General features: G+C 39.4%; 1 protein-coding gene across 3 annotated transcripts in view; it reads right to left on the bottom strand.

Moving 5' to 3' along the window:
- Positions 1-22,041, bottom strand: part of phf14 (PHD finger protein 14) — a 126,391-nt gene that overhangs the window by 71,903 nt on the left and 32,447 nt on the right. For all 3 annotated transcript variants that reach the window (XM_041808434.1, XM_041808435.1, XM_041808436.1), the window contains exons 9-13: positions 20,221-20,491; positions 18,363-18,469; positions 12,382-12,477; positions 2,151-2,257; positions 1,478-1,609 (exon numbers count right to left, since the gene is read on the bottom strand). In XM_041808434.1, the coding sequence (XP_041664368.1) occupies positions 1,478-1,609; positions 2,151-2,257; positions 12,382-12,477; positions 18,363-18,469; positions 20,221-20,491 (713 nt within the window). The remainder of the gene's footprint in view (positions 1-1,477; positions 1,610-2,150; positions 2,258-12,381; positions 12,478-18,362; positions 18,470-20,220; positions 20,492-22,041) is intronic.

The raw sequence follows: 22,041 nt of genomic DNA, 5'->3' as shown, positions 1-22,041 counted from the left end.
TATGCGTCTGTGCTTTCTGAGAATCCTGAACTGTGTAACCTTCACTAATGGCTCTCCAGTAGCTGCAGTTTTCAAGCTAACAGTGAACCTGTCGCCTTTATGAGTCCTAGCAGCTCATTTTTTGTACATGTTACTTGTCAGGCACTGACATTAAATTACTCTATATGGGTTCAATGCAGAAGTTTGAAGGAAAATCTTGACTTTTCTATACTTGAGTCATTCTGTGTTATTAAGTGGCTTGTTATGGACAGTATCAGAAAAAAAGGAATGTACTGTATATCTGAAACAAAATCAGCATGTCTAATAAATGTTCTTGTTTCAAAAAGACCTGTACAATTACTCCTAAGATCATCAAGTTTCAAAAAGGTTTGACTTTCTCATTTAGAGAAACTCCAAATGTACTGGGATGCAGACTATCAGGGCTCATATATGCTTCATGTTTCATACTTAAAGATATGAGTGGGGCCTTCTAATCTTTTGTCTGTATTTGTGCACTTTCTTAGAAAGCTTTCTGGCGCAGACCAAATGTTGGAATACCACCAGAAATTGTAGACACTTTGAACACTTAAATGACATCATTTTGTGTAAGAAGTGAAAGTCAGCTTGGCAGCAGAAAAGATGAAGTAGAGGTGCATGCCATCTAGTAAATATGTTTTTTATGCAAACTCTAATGAAAGGACGTGTGAGTTAATGCATTGTGACAATTTTATTAAAACATATGATAAGGGAGCATAAATGGGTCTTCAGTTTATACTTGATGCTGGAAAATTGCAATTAACAGGCTAAAAAAATTTTGCATTGTATCATGGTCATTTTAATTTCAGGCATTATCTAATTCACTGAACAACGTCTTGTTAGAGCTATCATTTAATTGATCAGTTACTTAACAATCAAATAAAATATATAACATTTCTTAAGAGATGCATTACAACTTAGAAGCTCTGCAGTCTTAAAGGATCATTGACAGAAGAAAGTATTTGATGAAGTCTAGGAGATGTCAGCCGTTCATGCAGGCATCAACAAAACTCATCTCTTCAAGTATCCTCCCAGCTGACTCTTTCACAAGGCACATGGCTGCACCTGAGCCCTCATCCAGTATGTAGTGAGCTGGATCAGGAGAGCATTCCAGGTGCCCATAGAAGTGCAGCTGCCACTCCAGTATCCAGCAGCTGACCCTTCCCATCCCTACTCCCCTGAGTACATCAGCATTGGACACATGGTCTTGCCAGCGATACCCAAAAATGCATGCTCCATTGTGCATCCTCAAAAATCAATGCAACAAATACAAAAAATGACTTTAAGCAGAGTTTGTCCCCAGCTTCTTTTTTTTTTTTTTTTTTTTTTTTTTAACACAGCCACTTGTTAAGCCAGAACTTCTTGAAGAAAATGGTATAAGTTGTTAGTATTTTAGCCAAGAGATTTAGACCTGGATGTATTCCCCCTGCCACCCCTCCACCTATCATGTCGCATCTCTCACCAGTAGCTGTTCTTGGTCTTCTTGGGCATTCGTGTCAGCGGAGGCTCCAGGCAGCCGAGGTGGTAGTAGAGCTTACATGTGTCACACAACACCAGCAGATGTTGGTCCTGGTTCTTCTTACAGATACCACAGCTGAAAGAAATTATGACATTACATGCTCATAAGGTTGTTGTAACATTTGAAACTTTAATACTGCATGCTTTAAATGACAAAATCTCCTGTTTTAATGGTTGATAAGATACAACTCCACAAATCTTTTAAAAATCGAGCTTTTTAGTCCTTTTTGACCAAAACTTCTTGAGAATATTGTGCAACTGAGATGATGTGAAGAAGTCTTCTTAAATAACATGCTTGTGTTTAATGATTTCGATGATTATACAACATTAAACTTCTCAATGTTGGCTGTAAGATGCATCATTTAGCCAAACACAGGATCCTATAATAAAATGAATAGCAGATACTTTCTATTTAATGTCTTACCATAAGAACAAAGCTGATGTAAACTAACACTTTAACCTTAATTGGCTTTAGAAGGATAATGGGTCTATTCAGAAGGCTCTTTCATCCTTCCCCTTGGCATTGGATGATATTTGAACCATCGCAGAGCAGAGCAGTTTCACTATCTTTACTCTGCCATTCAAACTCCATGTCTCATGACACCTGCGGTGTTTACCTGTAGAGGATTGCCGGCAGGCTGGATGACTTCCCTGGGGATCCTCCCTCCTTCTTGCTTGGCTTTCTCTCTTTTGGGGCTTTCAGAACAGCTGGGGTGTTCAGTTTCTGCCAAAAACAGACACAAATTTTTCATGTTAAGTAATAAATAGCAACAAACCTTTCAGAAAATAGTGGCAGTTCTTCTATATAAGCTGCTGACCCACTGTCAAATATCGCTCACATTGTTTCAGTAGTGAACACTCCTGTCATAGTTTCAACCACCTTTTACTAAATGGAATAGCTACTACTAAAGGTTGTTTGCAGATCCAGATGACTCGCAAATGTCAGGTGGGGGTCAGGAAGCGAAGAACAACAGTTATGCAGAGGAACTGCAAAGACTGACTACATAGGAAGCAATTGGCTCTACCGTGCACTTCGCAAGTGGATCGCTGAGGATTGCTGTGCAGTCAGACTATGTGGAATTTGGCAGTAAGGCAGAGTTTAGCTATCCTCCTGAGGAATCATTTCATCTTCTTGTATCTGCAAACTCATTCTTTCAGTAACTACCCAAAGCTCATGACCAAAGATGAAGGTAGAAATGTAGATCGACTGGTACGTTAAAACTCTGGCTCAGCTTCCTCTTTACCAAGACAGTACGGTACAATGTCTGCAACACTGTTGATGTTGATTCCCGGGTCAATCTGACGATATACTCTACCTTCACTTGCAAACAAGACACTTAAACACCTTCATGTAATGCAAAGACTCACTCCCTATCTGGAGAGAACAATCAACTGTTTTCTGGCAGAGAACCATGGCCTAGACTGTTGCACCATGAAAAAATGGGCAACTTTTACATTTTAGTAAATTTCATGTACTCTTTGCTTTACTTTTGGCATGAACATAATGCATGCTATCCTTCTAGCTGACAGTGATGATGCAATTTCTGCTATGGTTAGCATTCATGCTTTCTGACATCCAAGTCAAAGCCTTGTGTGGAAACTAGTTTACACCTTTTTTTCCTCTCAGAGATCTGGATTTTTTGTTGAATTTTTCCTTATATAATTTCCTTTCATAATTTAATTCATTTTTATTTCTATGAGGTTTGGTAAGAGGCCTTATTGCTTTTTTAAGACTTTTAATCATCTCTCCTGCAGCCTAGTTGAATATTCTGATCACACACGTATAGTGGGAATAAAAATGAATGTGTAGATTGGTGTTTTGCTCCTTCAGAGTTAGGGTTACAGGCAGGTGACACTACCAAACGCCTGCTTTGTACTGGCTGTGAGTTTAGACCAGTAGCTCAATCTTGGCTGTAAAAGTTTGCCCACAGCAGAGATGTGAGGAAAGGCGAGGGGAACCTGTTGTATGTGGCAGGTGAAAAGCGGCAGCAGACAGTCCGTTGATTCTCCACTCCATCTCAGGTGCGTCGCTGCCACGCAGGTTAATTAGAAAACTTATCTCATAGGGACCGAGTCTGTCACTAAACAGACAAGGTTTTCCCAGAGGAAGTTCTAATCTGGGCATGCTCGTTCTGCCTGCAGCGGCCAGGGAGTGTACCCGCAGGGAGGTCTGATAGATGGAGGGACGGGGTGACCAGAGCACAAAGGGGACTGCAGGGGCTATCTGCTCAACCCTGGGTTGAGTCCACCGCCATCCCACCACCAGGAAGCAACTCTGCTGCTGATATGCAGCAGCTTCAACATTGTTAACAAGCTTTATCAGGCAGATGGAGAAGTTTAAAGCTATGGATTATTTATATTCAGTGGAAACAGTACATAATGGGCTTTTATCAGTAAAAATAAAATGGTGATGAAACCTGTTGAATACCATGGCAACAAGAATAAAACTCCTGAACACCCCACAACAGCTCAATTATTCTTTTTTAATCATCAAAAATTTGAGGTAATCTCCACATGGTTTAAACGGTACAAATATGGTGGAATCATTTGTTGCCAATGTGTTTATGCAATTCAGACAGTGCTCTCTTTCTCTTGGTTAGAAATGGGGCCAAAGACCATTCAGTTTCTGTACACTTTGAAATAGCTCAAACAACCAGAACAGCCATGTCTCTCACAGTTGATAGAGCACAATTTAGTTTTAAGCAAACACTATCACTTCAAGTATTTGTTGACAAGCAGTGAAGAACTGACGTGCACCACTCCCGATAAATGTAATGTGTCAACATCAGAAGTAGACAATGGGATGACGAAAAAAAATGCCTCTGTAACGTTAGACTTTTGAGAGGTATAAAGGGAAAGGTGTCGGGTGTCTGAAAGGTTCTGTTTGCAGCACTGTAGTGATATGTCAATGCTAAAAGCCAGGACATCGCCAGTAGATGACCAATGTTCGCAAGCATTGAAAGTAAGAACACATTGCAGATGTGCTCCCTTAATATGTAAGGTCTGCTTTATATATTTTACAAGCAATCTTTCTTTTTGAACCATCGAGAGTGAAGTATTTCCAGACTTTCATTGTTCTAGGACATGCAGATATTGCATCAGGCGCCGCCATTTCTCTCTGTTTTTCTTTTCCTGTTGATCTCTGATGAGCATGCACAACTCTCAACAGAGATCATATGAATGACAGATGGCTCACTCCTAAGCATCTCAGCTTGAGAAAACAATGTTTTGCAAACACAATAAAAACACGCTGCATTAAAAAATGTGTGCGGACAAAACAAATAAATCATCGCCAATAAAATAAGTCGGCAACGGAAGTCATCATTGATTATTGTCGACAATGGCACAGAATAGTTGCATCCCTAAAATCGAGTCAGTTCACCTTTGAGCCAGAGTAGACATTTGTGCAAAGTTTGAGAAAGACCCTCTAATCACTCTTGAGATGTTGTGTTCACAAGAATACCCGAATGTATGGACTTAGGGATGAAAGACTGGACAGATAAACAGAAACCATAATGCCTCTGGTTTTTGGATATTGCCTGCACAGAGGCATAAAAACATCAAAGTATATACGTATATAGTGTTTGTTCAGCTAAAGAATATCGAGATCTGAATCTGGTCCATATTTTGTCCCTGCCCCGGTTGCAAACAGCTGTCTTGCTTCCTGCTCAATCCTCAAGGGGAAACTCGTGAAAAACGTTACAGTGCTGGAGCAAAAAGGCCAATTTCCTCTGCTGAGAGCATTTTCATCATGTTCAATCAAGTAAAATAAAGAAGCAGTGGCGTAAATCATCACTTAAAATTAGCTCTGCAAAGCAAAGTGTTCTCCTGCATAACTCTGTCTGCAGATCAAGCTGTGAGCTTCAGCTGTAAGACTAATCCACTCATGCTGGCATCTTTGGGCCCTAAAGCCCCCTCTATCTAAAGCTCTCTGATCTAATATCAGATTGTGGGATGCTAAAATCTCTCCACTACCTCCTGAGGATTCGTGTAGTTGGCAGCCACTCTTTACAAAGTCTGCACACCACCAATCAGGGCAGCTGTACGGGGGTCTGTTTTTCCTCTATCATTGTGTCATACAGTCACAGCATCAGAGGGGTTTTAGGTTCCAACTTTACTTCCTCTTGACCTCATCTATCTTATGGAGAATATTTTTTAGTTTAAGAGCATATTGGTTTCATGTTCAGACTTTATCATTCTTTCCCGTAATTCATGCTCCTGTGAAGCTCATTAGTCATTTCTTGAACACAGGGATTAAAGCAAAAAAAAAAAATCTTTTGACTGAAATTTTTTTTTCAACACCAAACCATATTACTCGACCATCAACCTACCATGCCACATGTGTAAGAGTCTTTTTTCTGCCTATCAGTCACTTCCCAGAGGTTTTCATGTAAAATGGAGTATACCGTGTACATGCTCTTAGCCCAAGGGCATTCACACAGTATACTGTTCTCTAATAAAGCATTCAAGTTGTAAAAGACTTTCACCTACACTATTAAGATGCTCAGTACCAATAGCATTTTAAAGGAAGAAGGCGATTTTGAACAGCTTTTCTGATAGTTTGCTTTTATGTAATTTCAGTGTTTTCAATCTATTCAATAAAAAGCTTTTTGCAAGGCTTAACTCAGATATAATGTAGTCATACAAATATTCAACCATCTCCATAACTTTTCAGTGCAAGTTATTTATTTTACTTTGAACAGCCATATCACTTAACAGAAAAACAAAACTCACAGCAGCACCAACAATTAGGAACAATTAAGTGCAGTTGTGTAAATGGCTATCCTGCTATTCATCTCTTCTGCTTTTTGGCAGTGAAACCAAATGCCTCAAGTGACACCCATTTCTGGGGTCTTTCTGAATGAGCTACAGGTTCTGGGGCTCCGACTCCAGCAGTGGAGGAGGAGGCTGTAGCACAGGGGTCTCAAACTCATTTAGGGTAGGGGCCGGATTTGCTCCAACGAGACATCCTGTGGGCCGCACAATTTTTTTTAGCAATATCAGTATGACCAACGACTGATATATAGGCTGCTGTAATGTTTATAGAGAGAAATGATCCAATATTAGATGTAGGTACCATTTAATAAGTACTGCATGTTTGCGCACTAAATGGTTAATTAGCTACCTTAAAAGGAGAATTTATTTGCAAGTAATCTAAACAGGTCAGGCAAAAATATGCTGACCTTGTAACATATGACTTGGCTTTAAAACAGCAACCTTTTCACAAAATCTCATCTGAGCCCTATTTAACCTGGCCTGGGCCTGCCTACACAGAGTCCAGAGAGGAGAAAGAGAAAGAGAAAGGAGGGATGGAGAGCGACAGAGAGAGAGAAAGAGAGAGAGAGAGAGACAGACAGACAGAGAGAGAGAGAGAGAGAGAGAGAGAGAGAGAGAGAGAGAGAGAGAGAGCCTGCCACCCTTTCTTGTGGAGATTCGCGCACTGCTGCCCTGTTACTGTTTATAAAGCTGCAAACCCTCACCTGCTGAGTGAAAACTTGACTTTAAACACACGTTTGAGCCCTAGTCATTCTTCTGCATGTCCACTCTATCTGAACCCCCCTGACGTCCCTGCACGCGTCATGAACTGGAGCATCTCTGTGTGTAATTTAGCGCTGCGTCAAGATCAAACATGCCCACCTCTCATGCCTCATGTCTCATGCCTGTGTCCAGATTAGGATTAAATGTTCAGTTATAAAGTTTGGTTTTTATCGTTATGAGAGGAATTTTTACTGTTTGATGAGACCTGGAGTTAAATACGCCACAGGATTTATAAACCACGTCCCGTTTAAACTTAAGTGATCATGACCATAATGTCACTTCTTGTTGACATAAAATTAAAAAATATGTAAATAAATTAGTTGATATTACTTTGGCATTATAGATTGTAATAATCAGGGATTAAACCAGACGAGAGATTGAACTGAGTCGCTCTCAAAAGCAAAATACGATGTCTGCGTCACAATTACGCAGGGAAAACATTTGTCATCCTGAGCGCAGCTGTTTTAATCCCACTCAGGAGAAGTTTGGTTTTACAAGGCAAAAACCTCTGCATTCCTTTATAGACTTATTTAAACTCCTATCCATATCTCTGACCCTTCCTGTCACATCAGTGATCTGTGATGTCTGCGTCGTTTAAAGAATGAGTTGAGGAACAGCAGTGGAGACTCTCAGACCAGCACCCTGGTAGCCCAAGTACTGCTGGCACTAAACTCAGACAGAACCCAAGCCCTGGACAAAGCAGAAATCATTGATGCCTTCGCCCTCAACCATAACAACCGGAAGGCTGTTTATTATGAAGACATCAAACTAGCGTGTTTTTTCAGCTGCAGTGTGTTAATTAAATGCATTTGTAGATTAAGGCACCTGTTTTGAATTGTTCTTATATCTTAATGCTTATTCATGTTATGGATATAATATGAACTGAGCCTTTTGTTGGCTTTAAAGCTGCAGTGTTGTTGACTGGCAGCAGAAACTGGTGGATTTTTGCAACTGAGGCTGGAGTGTGCGTGCGTAAAAGGTGCGGGCTGCACTAACACTACACTTTGATGTCAAGTGGGGGGCCAAAAAATATCTTCCTGAGTTTGAGACCCATTGTGTACTATAACCCCAACCTTGTCTTATTCAACAGTACATTAACTTTAGAGAGATGTCAATAAGTAACATGTAGCCCCCCCCCCCCCAATTTTCCAAATGACGGAAATCCATTGTGGCGACGCAGAACTTTAATCCATGTGAACAAATATGTCAAAGATTTGCTGATCCCAGGTGACTTAAGAAGGTGATTTTATATTTTCTTTGTTATTTAAGACAGTGCATCAACAGCAATGAGTTTATAACTGTGATCAGATGATGCATAATGATCATGATAATTGCCCAATCCAGTAGTCAAAGGGGTTCAGGACCCATCAGCTCTGCTCCTCGTCCATGGGCAGCAGCCCATTCAGTGAAGTTTTACTGATCAGCGCTGCTCTCTTGTGCCGGGCTGGCCACATTATGGCTATGAGAATAGAATACCCCATAAAATATATCCCATAAAATACCCCATACATACCAGTTGGCTCTAAAAAGTAGGTAGGTCATATCGCAGTGCTAGCTGTGCTAACATCTTCTCATATTTGGCAGAGTCCCTTTGGAATCCACTGTGTGATTAAAAATTAATGTTAAAATCAAAAGCAGAAAAACTAGCCCTACCTCTTCTGAAAATTATTAAATGACAAACTATAAACAAAAATAGCCACACAATTTAATACTGTATAATCTTGCATTTAAGACTTTTAAATACTTTTTAAAAGCCTTGATTTAAGCTAATTTAGCAACTTTTGTACTTTTGAAACCCCACAGAAACCCTGATGCATCCATTAGTAGGGAGGTGTTAATATTATTGGTATGATATTGGTATCAGCGTTAATTGTTCACAAAGGGAACTATTCTGCAAAAACTTGATTTTTTTGATCTCTTAGAAACCAAAAAGTGAAAAAGTAATCATTCTGTGACAACAAGTCTTTAAAAAAAAAAAAAAGTTTTTCAAAAAGTCCTTATTATGCTTTATTCAAAGCAGTCTGCAGTGGCACAGAGGGACACATCACAGTCTCTCTGTGTCTGTGTCTTTCTCTCCATTATTAGTCATTCAGGCTCTCTCCTCCAGTTTCTAAGTGTTTGCACAGGCGTAGTTTGGCAAAGCATTACGTGACGACGGAACAGCATGCTATTGGTTCTCACAGTCCAGTCACAATACATTATGGGATACAAAATAATATGGCGGACAGCTATCTGCTAGCTGCAGGGATGATTGAAAAATGGATTACTTCCATAAAATGGATAAAAAGACATTCAATATTGGATGTGGATTTAATCTTTTAAGATCTTGGAAAGTCAACCAAGTTCCAGGCTTGCTAGAAAACCTTCTGTAAGAGCTATGAAGGTATAGATAAAATCATTAGAACAGCACAATGGAGGGATTTCAGGGGAAAAACAAGTAAGAGGCTATGGTTTATGGTTCAAAAGTTATTTAACTTTTAATAATCCCTGTCTCTTCGTGTTGCAAACAACAACGCTGTCTCCAAGGGTTGAAGTGTGCTTTGAAGACTGAAATTAGTTCATCCTTACACTTTAAACTGTGTGTTTAAAGGGCTACGAATTTAGGTCAAAACCAGATTTAAACATCAGAATCCGTATACATATGGCTATAATTAATTTGTAAATATCGGCATATTGGACATCGGCAAAAATCCAAAATTGTACAAATTGTACAAAATTGTTCATAACTGCGTTATGTAGTTCTCTAGGCCCGTAAAGATGTAACAGACAGAATGTACATCCAATTACCCTCTGAGATTTTTTTCAAACGCTCTGCCCTTTCCCAAACGCTGTATATCAGAGGTTTGGGAAATGGGATGGATGTGAGAAACAAATCCATCTGGCGTGTCAAGTTACAATTTTGATACACCCTAAAAGATTATCCTTCGTTTAAGACTGGTTGATTAATTACAATACATTTTTTTGTGTTAAGCCACCTAGAAACATCCAACTTAAAGTCTTTATTTTGATGAGCAACAGCAAACTGGACCACCTTGATGCATGAATCCCTGTTCAAATACCTATAACCTGGAGCTTTTTGGGTATTATCTCATTATATGAAGTCTGCTGGAAAATATCTTCTGTGTTTTCTTGTCAAGTTGCCAGGAGAGTTAAACTTTCCAGAGCACAAGGAACAAAGCCCCGGCTGTGTACTGGAAGAGGGATGAGAGCCCCAGTTGGGGACATCAATAATTTCTGCAAATGCAGGCAGGCAGGATGACAAATAGGAGATGAAAACGTGGCAGATAGATGACACAAAAGCATGCGGTGCTGTGACTGATGTTGCTACTTAAAGCGTGCGTGTTCATAATTAGGTGATTTATGGTGGTCATTGCAGATTCACTGCCAGTTTTCCTTCTAGTCCCTGTCCATTCTGCTGCCTCGCCACCACATTAATATCCTTCGACCATTTGTCTATACGGCTCATGCTCTTCAACGAGCGCACTTTAAAAAGACTTTTTATGGATTTAGATGGTACTTATACACTTAAATCTCTGCAGAAGTGACTGCACTGTCCCAGGCTGCACAACGGATATCTAATCTATTTTCTTGAATATTTCCAGGTAAAGGGTCAGAGTGAGCTGCTTTCTCTAGTCATTTAAGTCAAGACACGACTGAAAATAGTGACAGAGAACTTATAAAGGACAGCAACAGTTAGAGTGTTTGTGTGCATTTTAGTCACTCAACCATGTTTTATGTTTCAGGGTTAGCTTAAGCCAGTGAGTGCATGCTACTCAGGCTTAGGTAGGCTACTGCATTTTGTTTTAATTTAATTCATGATACGAAGTTTTTAGAGCTCATAAGATTATGACTAAAGCGCTCCTTAGGCCTACTTGTCCATCCGTGTCTCTAAACTCTGACACCGCAGTGTGTGGTGTAGATGACAGAGCAGAGGAGAGACAAAGTGATTTCTCCCCCTTACTGACATATTTCTTTATATCTCCAGTCCACCAATGGACACTTCCCCCCCGTTCACCTCAGTAAAAAAAAACCCACGTAGCATGCCTTCTGGACATTATTTACCATAATATCAAAGCACTGTCATCACTAATGGTTTTAATGATAATTAAAATAGAAACAGTATGATAACTGTGGGGAAATTTTACCTGGATGCATGGTCTGGATCACAAAGACAGCGCTCTCCCCCTTAGTCTTTGGGGACTCAGCTTTTCTTTGATACAAGTAGAAAAAAAGTAGTTGAGAACCTCAGGCTTAGACTAGGGATGCAATGATTATGGACCTTGATGGCATGATTATAGTCAGAGAAATAATCTCAGTTTCATAGTTCACAGAATTACGTCAAGTTATTTCTTAAGTTCTAATGTATAACATGACATGAATAACATTATAATGAAATTTGAACCCTAACACATTACCATTGTATGTATAACAGGTTTTAATGACTGTAATCTTGTAAACTGAAGAGTTACTTTTAAAAGTAACAAAACCCATTGTTGATTATGAGGTTCCTTAAGTTTGTGTGGATTTTGAGGGTAAAGTTTGTGATGAGAGGGTCTATCTAGAGAACTAATAATGAAGGTATGATAATCCTAAAAAATCTTTAAAAAAAAATTAATAAATAAATAAAGTTTTTTTAAAAGATTTATTTTTGGCCTTTTTTGCCTTTATTAGATAGGACAGTGGATAGAGTCGGAAACAGGGAGGAGAGCGGGGAGAGACATGCAGGAAATAGTGCCACGGGCCGGATTCGAACCCGGGTCGCCTGCGTATATGGCGTGCGCCTTAACCACTCGACTACCGGCGCGCAAAAAAAAAAAAAAAAAATATACTTAAATAATAGGAAGAGAAAAAGGCACCGAAAAGTAATTTTCCACATCCGGATCACTTTTTTACTTCAACCTCATCAAAACCTTCCAAAAAATAGCAATAAAATGTTTAGAAAGTATATTGGACCAATGCTGCTGTTTTATCACAGCCACATTTCAAGAATAAATCTGTTCAAGCAAACAAACTATCTGTATCTGTAGACTGCAGTACACATTCATTAAATAACCCATCAGCTGTAGAGGAACATCTCTGCAATTGGTTGCCATAGAAACGAGAATGGGGACTGCAGCTTTTACTTCCCAGCAGTCAGGTCTGACTTTATGGTGAATGACAGCTCAATCAGTTAGTGTAAAATGAAAGGACTTTTATAAACAGTGGGGTTTTACCCAGCTGCTGTTGGCCATGTTGGCTGCTACAGGTGTTCTACAGAACAGAAATCATTCAGACAGCTACGAGTTAAGAAGGTAAAGATGGTAGAGATACCTGACCAACGATGCCCCCCAGCAGAGTCCACATGTTTTGGCCTTCGCTCCGCAGCTTTCCGTTCTCATTCAGCAGCTCCTCCAGAGACTCACAGAGCTGCAAGGAGACACAACATGAGGAATTAAAAGTCCATCAGTTTTTAAAGCTCTGTCTTTAAGACTGTGTCTAACAATGTGAGCTTCAGTAAAGAGAAATAAAAAACAAGAAAAAAATGAAGGTAAAGGGCCGCGTAATTAATGCATAGATCATATTTGTGGTATGTTGTCATTATTTCCTTTAATTTTAAGGCTATTCATGGTGAATGAGAGTCCATGTTTATTCAATTAATTATTAATTAAAAATTCAACATGGATATTCTAAAGCTGTCAAAATAATGTTAGAGTTTAAATGTCAATATTCTTAAAACTAAAACAAAACCGTTTTTGAGTTCTGTTAAATTAAATAACTTGGCCATGCCACAGAATAAACACAAAAGATGATACTTTTTTTTTTTTTATTAAAATGATATTTTCTGTTATTACTTTGCCTCCCTCATAACAAACATACATAAACATTTTAAAACCATACTAATAACAACAGCCTGCAGATATGATTTGAATGAAAGACCCTTATAGTAAGATTCTGCCTTAATTATGTCCTCTTGCAATTATTTCATCCCAGATGAGACATAGGTAAGCCTAAGCCTATTAAAGTTATTGATATTATGATAACTCATAAACATTTGTCACTTACTTACTTACTTACTCAACAAGCTAACGTTAGTTTATTGATGCTTGTTGTTAGACCGACCCACACTCACAGACAGACACACAAACTCTCTGTCACACATACACACACACACCCACACACACACACACACACAGGCACACACACCCAACAGCTCCTGTTGCCCTGTGACTGCAGCTCAAGCTTTTCCTTCCTCTCTCCTATTTTAGCAGACATTTAGAACACAAAGTGAGGCAAATTTCATGCATTAAATGAAATACTAAACTTACTAAACTTAAGTTCCGCGGGAGTTTTTACAATAGCAAGCTATTTTTAGATCAATGGCGTCTCATCTCCGTCACAAGACACGGTTGATGATGAATATATCTACTTAATTTTTCAGCTAATCACCAGATTATAATCAGAGAAGTACTAAACCAAGCCAAAATAAAGATTATCAGCTGTCTGTGTGTGATGTAAACAGCTCCGTCTCACGCCAAGTGACACCATAACTGCGCGACACAACGAATCGATACATAAATCCGTTGCCAACTTTTTAAATTATTGATTTTCATCGATTCGTTGTTGCAGCCCTACCTGAAATGATCCCGTCTTTACAGGATTTTTTTTCAAAACGAAATGGAAGTACATTGTTTTCATCTCTGTGTGGACAAGGCCTAATACAGTCTTAGTATCAGCTTAACTCAACCTCCGCCCCCTGTAAGGATCGCAAACTCATGCCGAAGCAGATCAGCAGATGAGCAAAAACATATTTTTTTGTCATGAAAAGCCTTCAGGGCTGTTATTTGCTGTTGATTGAATAAAGATATGTGGTCCAGTTCTGATAAAACTGCCGCTGTACTTAGCTGTACCCAAGCTACCTGCTTCACTTGCGGCAGCCATTGCTAACAGGTAACAGTGCAACAAAACCCCACCTGTAGCAACCGCTTCATTGGGCACAATAAAGCAGCCAAATCATCTACTCTGCAAGCTTAGTTGCTGCCTGTTACCCACCTGATGGTAAAAAAGGGTGTTTACTCCCTGGCTAAAGCTGGTATTTGCAGTTCTCAATCATAGTAACTTTTTTGAAATGACTGTTACAGAGGAAAGTTATATTAGTAAATCATGTATGTTGTGTTTCATTTGGATGTCCTTTCCCATACAATACAAAAACAAAGGCCTTGTACTGTCAAAAATGTCCTAGTGATGATTTCTTACAAATCAGGTCATTCTGGTTTCAATTTCACTTCCAAGCAGCATCTGCAGCAAATTCAAGTGAAGAAACAGAGATGGTGGATTGTTTCACTATATGTGTGTTGCTGCTGACATTTTGAGCCTTCCTTGAGGTCCAGACTTCAGTGCTCCAAAACATTTGTGTTGCTGCTTTACATTTACACCATGTTTGTTTTGCACTGCTGTCTTTCTGCTTTTCTGCTCTGTTGTGTACAAATGCACTTCCTGATTATTTGTATATTCTGATCACACCTCCAGCCAAAGACATAAGTACACAGCTCCCATCATAAGCACATACGGCAGGACAAAGATTTTTTTTTTCCCTTGGACCATGAAGGAGTTGGTGCCACACTAGAACTGTTTTTTTTTCTGTCCCAGAGCCAATTTGTTGGTTATTCAAAAAACACAAGAACTGGTTCTGGATTAAGCACTGGTCTCAAAGCAGCCCTAGAATTGGTTGGGTGGAAAAGGGCTGCAAGTTCAAACACTTGCAAACCATCCTGGTAGGGCAGAAAAACAAGTGATTTATTTAATTTGCTCACAAACAAAGGGGGTGAGCAGTGCTGAGAAGGATCACAGTTCAAGTGAAAACATGGCAGCTGATTAAATGTTTTATGGAGCACATTTACACCTCTAATGTTGCATGTAAACCTCTGAACCAATTCTGCAGACGGTGTAACTTCTCAATGTTAACACAGAGAACTGGGCCTTATGCCACCAGTAAACCTTGGGCAGGGTTTAACCATCATATATCAGTCAAAGTGACATTCCTTCAATGGCAGTTTCTTCAAGGCCAAAGCCATGTAAGAGCAACTCATAGCGTGCAATTAGCAACACACACTCCATTAATAATGCTTAACACGCACGGCAGAGGACTGAACGCAACATTAACTCTTGTGACTTTTACTCTGCTGTCGTGTTTCCCTCCTCGTGTTGACAGATGGAGCAGCAGCCTCTTCACGGAGGGTGTGGGGTGGAGGAGACATGAGAGGAAGGCATGCAGGATTCAGTTCATATCACAGAGCTTGGTGTAGACAGATATAACTCTGTGGCAGAGATTAAAAATCATTATAAAATCAAAGTCACACTAATTACTGACTGCTGTGTCTGTGTTTGCTTCCTCTGTTTCCACACAGGCCTCATTCTCAACAAACACATGTGCCAGCTGTCAGCAGAAGGATAAGAATCTAAATTTTTTATTAAAGCTCAGCTGCTTGATTTTTAAAATATGTGTAAAGATAATGATGTAACGGTATGTGTAAGAATAAAGGATTAGTAAGAATAAAGGCTATCAGCATTGATGCATTAAAAGCGATTAATTAAGGTCTTTTATTAGTGGTTTAATTTTTTCTGCTATCAAAAATATGTTGTGGTATCCTTTTACCTTTAAAAGGTCATACATCAGCTTCTTAGAAAATGGATGTCTGAGGTCGCAATTAAAAAAACCAACATATTATTGCTCTGCTGATTTAACTCTAAACAATGGCTTGGCTTTAACCTTACAAATTGATTCACTAAGGCTCTGCTGCTTATTCTTATAGTTCATTCTGCATACTGAGGCTCAGTGTCATCAAAATTGGCAGGATCAGGTTGATTTCATAGGAACAGGAGCATATATCACCGTTTCACATTCAGGTTGCTCATAGTAAGTCCACTTAAGAAAGTAATGACATATTAAGAAAATGAACAGGATTTCCACATTCTCAAAGATCCAAGAAAATTTAAACAGTCTATAATCACTCAACTATTAATAAATGCAAATACAGCAATGCTTATCTTTTGAAACATAAAATGACCCTCTCTGTTGTCTCTCTCTGTTGTTTTTTTATACTTTTTATACAATATTGTCTTTATAAGCCCACTTGAATTTGTAAAAATGAGTTTATGTTTTGTAATGAACTAGGGGTGTGGCGATCAAAATGGCACGAGATTTCTCATCAAAAAAAAAAAAATCCATCTCGCAAGATCAATATTGCACAGACACTAGGAGCAGCAGCTCTCCTGACAGAAAACAATACCAAACTGAAAATTATAAAAGATCACAAAGATGCCTTGGACACTTTAACAGCTAATGGTTTGACAGCTAATGACGAAATGGAGATGATCCATGATCACCGCTTCAACCCCCCCACTCCCTCCTCCGCGTGCGCTACTAATAAGTTCATCATAACGGTGCGAAATGATTAAATTACGCTGCTGGAAACCTGTGCAGTCTCCGTGAGGAGAATACAGGGTTAACTTAGTTCCTGTACGCACGCAGACTTGTTCATAGTACTGCTACCTGTGACTTTGTAACTTTGATTCAGTCGCTGCTTCCTCATGTCTCCTTCTTGTCTCACCGTCTGTCAGTCACACATCCATCAGCTGTTGGCTGTTTGTATCATCAGTCATAAGCTTAACATGTGTAGAGCAACGGGCTGTCGTATACTTCAGTGGTAAACTTAGCAAAACTTAGAAAAACAAACTCTGTTTGAGCGCCATAGAGTCCATTGTTAGCTCTAAAAGCCAAAGCTCTAGCCCCAGTTTAACGCGCCCTGTTTGTTGTCTAACAGCAGGCAGAGCAGAGACACACACTCGCTCAGCAACGCACAAACATTAACACACACCCTCATCTGTGTGTCATGTCCAACACTGTCAAAGCTCATTTAAGACAAAAGACCACAAACCAATAAAATAATCTATTTTTCTAAATTACAGCAAACATGTCATTGAAAGAAAGATTTACTGTAAGTGTTTTAAATATGGATGTCCTTAAGAGGACATCCATATTTAAGAGTAAAGAGGATGACAAATAGTTTAAATTTACTAATAGTTCTTTAGATTTAGGTCTGTTACAAATGGTTTAAAAGTACTTCCCAGATAATCTAAATGCTCTTATCATCATTATTATTGGAACTGTAACAGAGTGCAAAGTGTAGTAAACTAAAGAAGTGGTAGACTATTAAAATGAAAGGTTTGATTTGAAGAGCATTAAAATGTACAGTCTGACTCAGAGTTAGACAAGACAAACTGTGTGTAAGTATTGATAGCCTATTCAGTATAAGAGGAGTTATTTTAAACGTTTCTGAATAGATCTGAATGCTTTGCAATTATGACTTTCAGCTGTATAAAGGACATTATCCACCCATGTATTTTTTCCAAAATTCAAAGAAAAAGTGTAAAATCTCGTCTTGTCTCGTGAGCCCAAAGCTTGTCTCGTCTCGTGAGGTAAGAGTCTCATCACACCCCTATAATGAACCAATGAGTGAGGATTAAATAGTTCCTCACATTGCCTTAAGCAGCTGCTTGGAGCCTTGGTCATCAGCACCCCTGTTTGGCTTATGTTTTTACAAATAAAGCATTAAATGCTTTAGGGGAGTTTTGACTTAACAGTCATTCAAAAATAATCAGGATGCTGCAGATTAGCCCGGTAAGCTTAGCTGCTAACTATCTTGGTGTTGTGTGTCAATGAAGACAGGTGTTGCTGCAGTGTTTTCCCTTGTTCAGTGCACACCTTGCATGACTCATGTTCAGCTCCTGACTTTCTGGTGTTTAAAGAAACTTAAAATAATACAGTAACCTTGCTTTTAGTCTTGCTGGCATTGGGAAAACTATAGCCAATATTTCCCAGGGTGAGTACCAACTTTTTTGGTTAAGTGAGGCCTACGCTGTATCATGCAGTTGTATAACAGTCTTTTCTGTTAACTGCACAATGGGGGATGTATACATTAAAACTGCCATCACAGCATTTATGACCATATCGATTCTGTAACAACTCTACTGATACACATATGGGCAAGGTGCATGTGACAATATATTGCCGCATCATTTTCTTGAGAAGTTAACAGGGAAAAAGACCGGGCTAAAACCCTCCATAATTTGACTGAATGATCAACCTCAAAGTTGGCAGTTTTTTAATTATTTAACTACCCTGGTGGCTACCGCTACAGTTACTGGTAAACAAAAGTTACCCAGAAGTGTCTATTTTTGTGTCTGTAATGTTGCAAAGGTAATTCACCTGTAGAAACACAACCCTTGTTACAGGCTTAGACAGAGCGGCTCACCTTGTTGTACTCCACGTGGAGTTTTTCTTGCTCTCCTTCCAGCTTGTCTTTTAGGTTCTTCTGCTCAGAGATGTTGTCCTGGATCTGGATCATTCGCATGTTACGCTCTGCATAACAATGGGACAAAAATCAATAGCACGATCACAATCTACTCACAGGAAAAAGCACATGAGAGGGTGTACTGATGGCAGATAGGCGCTCTGCTGCAGGCTAATGAAGAGTGCTCTCAAGGTTACCGACATGAGGTCTCCAACATCTGGCATCACAAGTAATTATTTGAGGAGAAAATGCCTTTAGACAGCATTTACCTAACTTCACCCTTCTGTCAAACATTTACCATAGATTTCATGTTTTATACCCTACTTAGCTTTGGTAAAGATTACAAGTTTTTATCCTTCAATTTAGACTGAAAAAGCACAGAGACAAGAAGATTTTTACCTCGAAATCACACTGATGTTTTAACAGTTTATCTGTAAGTATTGTTTATCTATAAATGTAAGTGAATGAAGAGAAACACACTGATAATCATCTGGTTTAAGCTCTATGTTTTTTTTCCACAGGCAGCTCTTAAGAAGATTAAAGAACAATGGAATGAGGAACAATGCTGCTGGTTACTGCAACTTTTTCTATGGATATATACAGGGAAAAATGTGAGTTAAAGAGCTGCCATTACTGTGGTTTCTCTTTATAACATTCACACCTTCGACAAAAGAAGCAAACCATTCTTTCCTTTGAACATGACTTTCTGGCAACTTTACTAGTATAGGACAATGAGAAGGACATATGGCATTATAGGCTGCTCAATATGTGGTGACAAACTAAAAAAACAAAACAAAACAGAAGCTCACAGCACACAAGCTTTCAATTCATGAGGAGTCATCCTATATGAGAGTAGACACTTAACACAGATTCAGTCACTTCTATTAGTTCTTTTTTCTCTCTTTAAACTGACTAAAAGCCTTAATTCTCTAATGGTGGGCCAGGACCCAAATGTGGGTCCGTGAAGCCATTTTTAGTGGGTTGTGGATATGTGCCTGAAAAAACATGTTTGGCATAAAGTCTATGATGTGCTTTTATGTGAGGTAACCCCGCATCTCTTATTTCTGTAATATCTTTTGTTCTATCAAACAACCAAACTACCCGCTTTTTATTAAAAAACATACAAATATGTATTGGACTATATTTAATTTGGAATATATCAAAGTTAACTTTGTATCTATAACTCACTTTTCCTCTAACCTGACATGCCAGATTGATTTGTTTCACACATCCATGTGGAAAACCATCAACATACAGAGTTTGGGAAAGGGCAGAGCCTTTGAAAAAAACTCAGAGGGTGATTGGATGAACATTCTGTCACATCTTTACGGGCCAATCAGAGCAACAAAACACCTGACGTCGCCACCGCTACTGAAGTGCAGCTACCGAGGAATACAGAACTGCATAATGTGAACAATGGCGAGTGTAGACATGTCAGTAAACGACTTTTGTTGTTTTTGAAAAGAAGCAACTCACTGCTGTTCTTTGTTCTTCTCTTAATAAAGAAATGTCGTCAAGTTCTGATAAAACTGGCGCTTTAGCAGCATCCACACTAATGTCTTCCACCAAAACGGCACCGGCCTCATGTCGCTGCTTGCTTACGTCACGACTCTGCCACACCTACTGCCCCTCGTTGCTGATTGGTCCTGTCACTTTTTAACCAGGCCCAAACGGTTCAGACAGGAGCTTTGCAAGATAGACACGCCAATGAGAAACAAGGAAATGGGCGTATCCATCTGTTTTGCAAAGTTACTTTCTCTCAGAATCTTTCAGAAAATATGTTTGGATCTTGGAGGAAAACAAACATGACTTTTCTCACCTAGGTAGTAGTTGACAAAGTCTGCAGTGAGTGCCGGCTGCTTGTGTTTCCTGCGTCCGTCCAGGCTGGCGTTGGCATCAGACGTGTCCACGGGGAAAATGTCGGTGCTGATGCCCATTAGCTCGGCCTTCCTCATCAGCTTCCTGATGGCTGAGGCGCTGGAGGTAAGCGGTCTTGGCAGCTTCTCGCGAGGCACCCAGGCCTGAGGTCGAGTGTTTCTGGACAGCTCTGCTTTGGCTCTGTACTGCTGCAGGCGGGTGGTGATACGGGCCTGCAGGTGGGACACAAGTACATGAAAACAGAGGCCTTTATTTATTAATTTATATTATCAGGGGAGTTTTTGCCTTTGCTTAACAGAGGATAGGGATGGCTACAGCCTCCATATCTTTGCCTTTTTAGACCATCTCTGTCTGTTGTGTGGATCTAATTGTAATTAATAGGATTCTTCTTTGTTAATCCAATTATTCAGTACTGTATCTGAACAAACTTTTGAGGGTTGAAACATCTTCAAAAACACATGTGCATCAGGTCAGGTGAAAATCAGCTATAATTCCTGTCATGCCAGGAATTACAAAAAGTCTACTGGACTGATATCGCCAAATCAACAGGAAGCTCACCATTTTAAATTTTTGGTGAAAAGAAATGGTTGATGAAGCAATGTCTAGGGTTCATTTTAGGATTATCTCCTTGTTGGGATTTAATCTGATCAAATTTATCTTTGGTATATAGTTAGAAGAGTCTTCTAGGATGAAAAGTTGTACAAAAATTTTAAAAAGAAAAAAAATCATGTACCAAACTCAAAGGGCGTGGCCATGGGGGTCCATCAAACTTTGATGACCCAAAATGGAACAGAAACAGGCTTTTTCTCAAAACCAGGAGATAGTTCCTGCAAAGTTGAGCAAATCTTCCATAATATCAGTGTGAAACATTTTAAGTATTCCCATGCTATCTTCTTTAGCTCACAGGTCTGACACTGTAGCTGTTGCCATGGTGACCCATTATTTGCCATGAAAGAGGAAGTAATTTCTTGCAGGGCTTTGAGGGTCTTTAAACAGTCTGTACTGGCATGTAAATTGATGTACATAAGCCCAGTGAAAAACTTCAAAGATGGGTTTGGTTGGTGGGTGTTGTTAAATGGCTCAGTGGCGCCCCCTACGATATACTTCAAAAAGTCAGTCCCCTAGCATGTTCAGCCTAGAATTTTCAAATTTGATTGGCATGTGTATCATGTCAGGACCTACAAAAAAGCCTCTTGGACCCAAATTGTCAAATAGACAGTAAGTCGGAGGTTTTTGGGAACAAGATTGGTTAAAATTTTACAATTCAGGCCTCATTCTGGGATTAACCACTCCCAAATAATGAACTAGAACCAATTCAATAATTTCTGTAGGGCTGCTAAAATACATTATGGAAAAAATAATAATTTCCCTCTTTTCAACAACTAAAGGGGCATGGCTCTGGCTAAAGTGTGTCTCTCCATGTAAGAGAAAGCTAGTCTTACTAAAACATACAGTGTGCAAACTGTCTCAACCCTTCCACGTGTGATTCAAGACCAATTCTCAACTTATCTGTATTCTATTTTTAAATATCTGTCACAGTGCAGCCAATTCTTAAGGCTCATTATAACCTGCCTGACATGATTAAATGTGTTACTTTGTGTGGTCTGTCTCACTTCAAGTTTTGTGTAAAAGACAAGACCGTTCATGGCTGGTAATCCTTTCTGTGTTTGGTGGGCATCAGTGCTGCAGAGCATTTTACAGCATTGCCAGGGTCCCATGTGTACCAAACCCCAACATGCACAAAGGTGTGAGGGACTGTTCA

The sequence above is a fragment of the Cheilinus undulatus genome, linkage group 16, assembly GCF_018320785.1.
Source record: "Cheilinus undulatus linkage group 16, ASM1832078v1, whole genome shotgun sequence".
Taxonomy (NCBI): Eukaryota; Metazoa; Chordata; class Actinopteri; order Labriformes; family Labridae; genus Cheilinus; species Cheilinus undulatus.
This window is presented reverse-complemented; position numbering and strand designations above follow the sequence as displayed.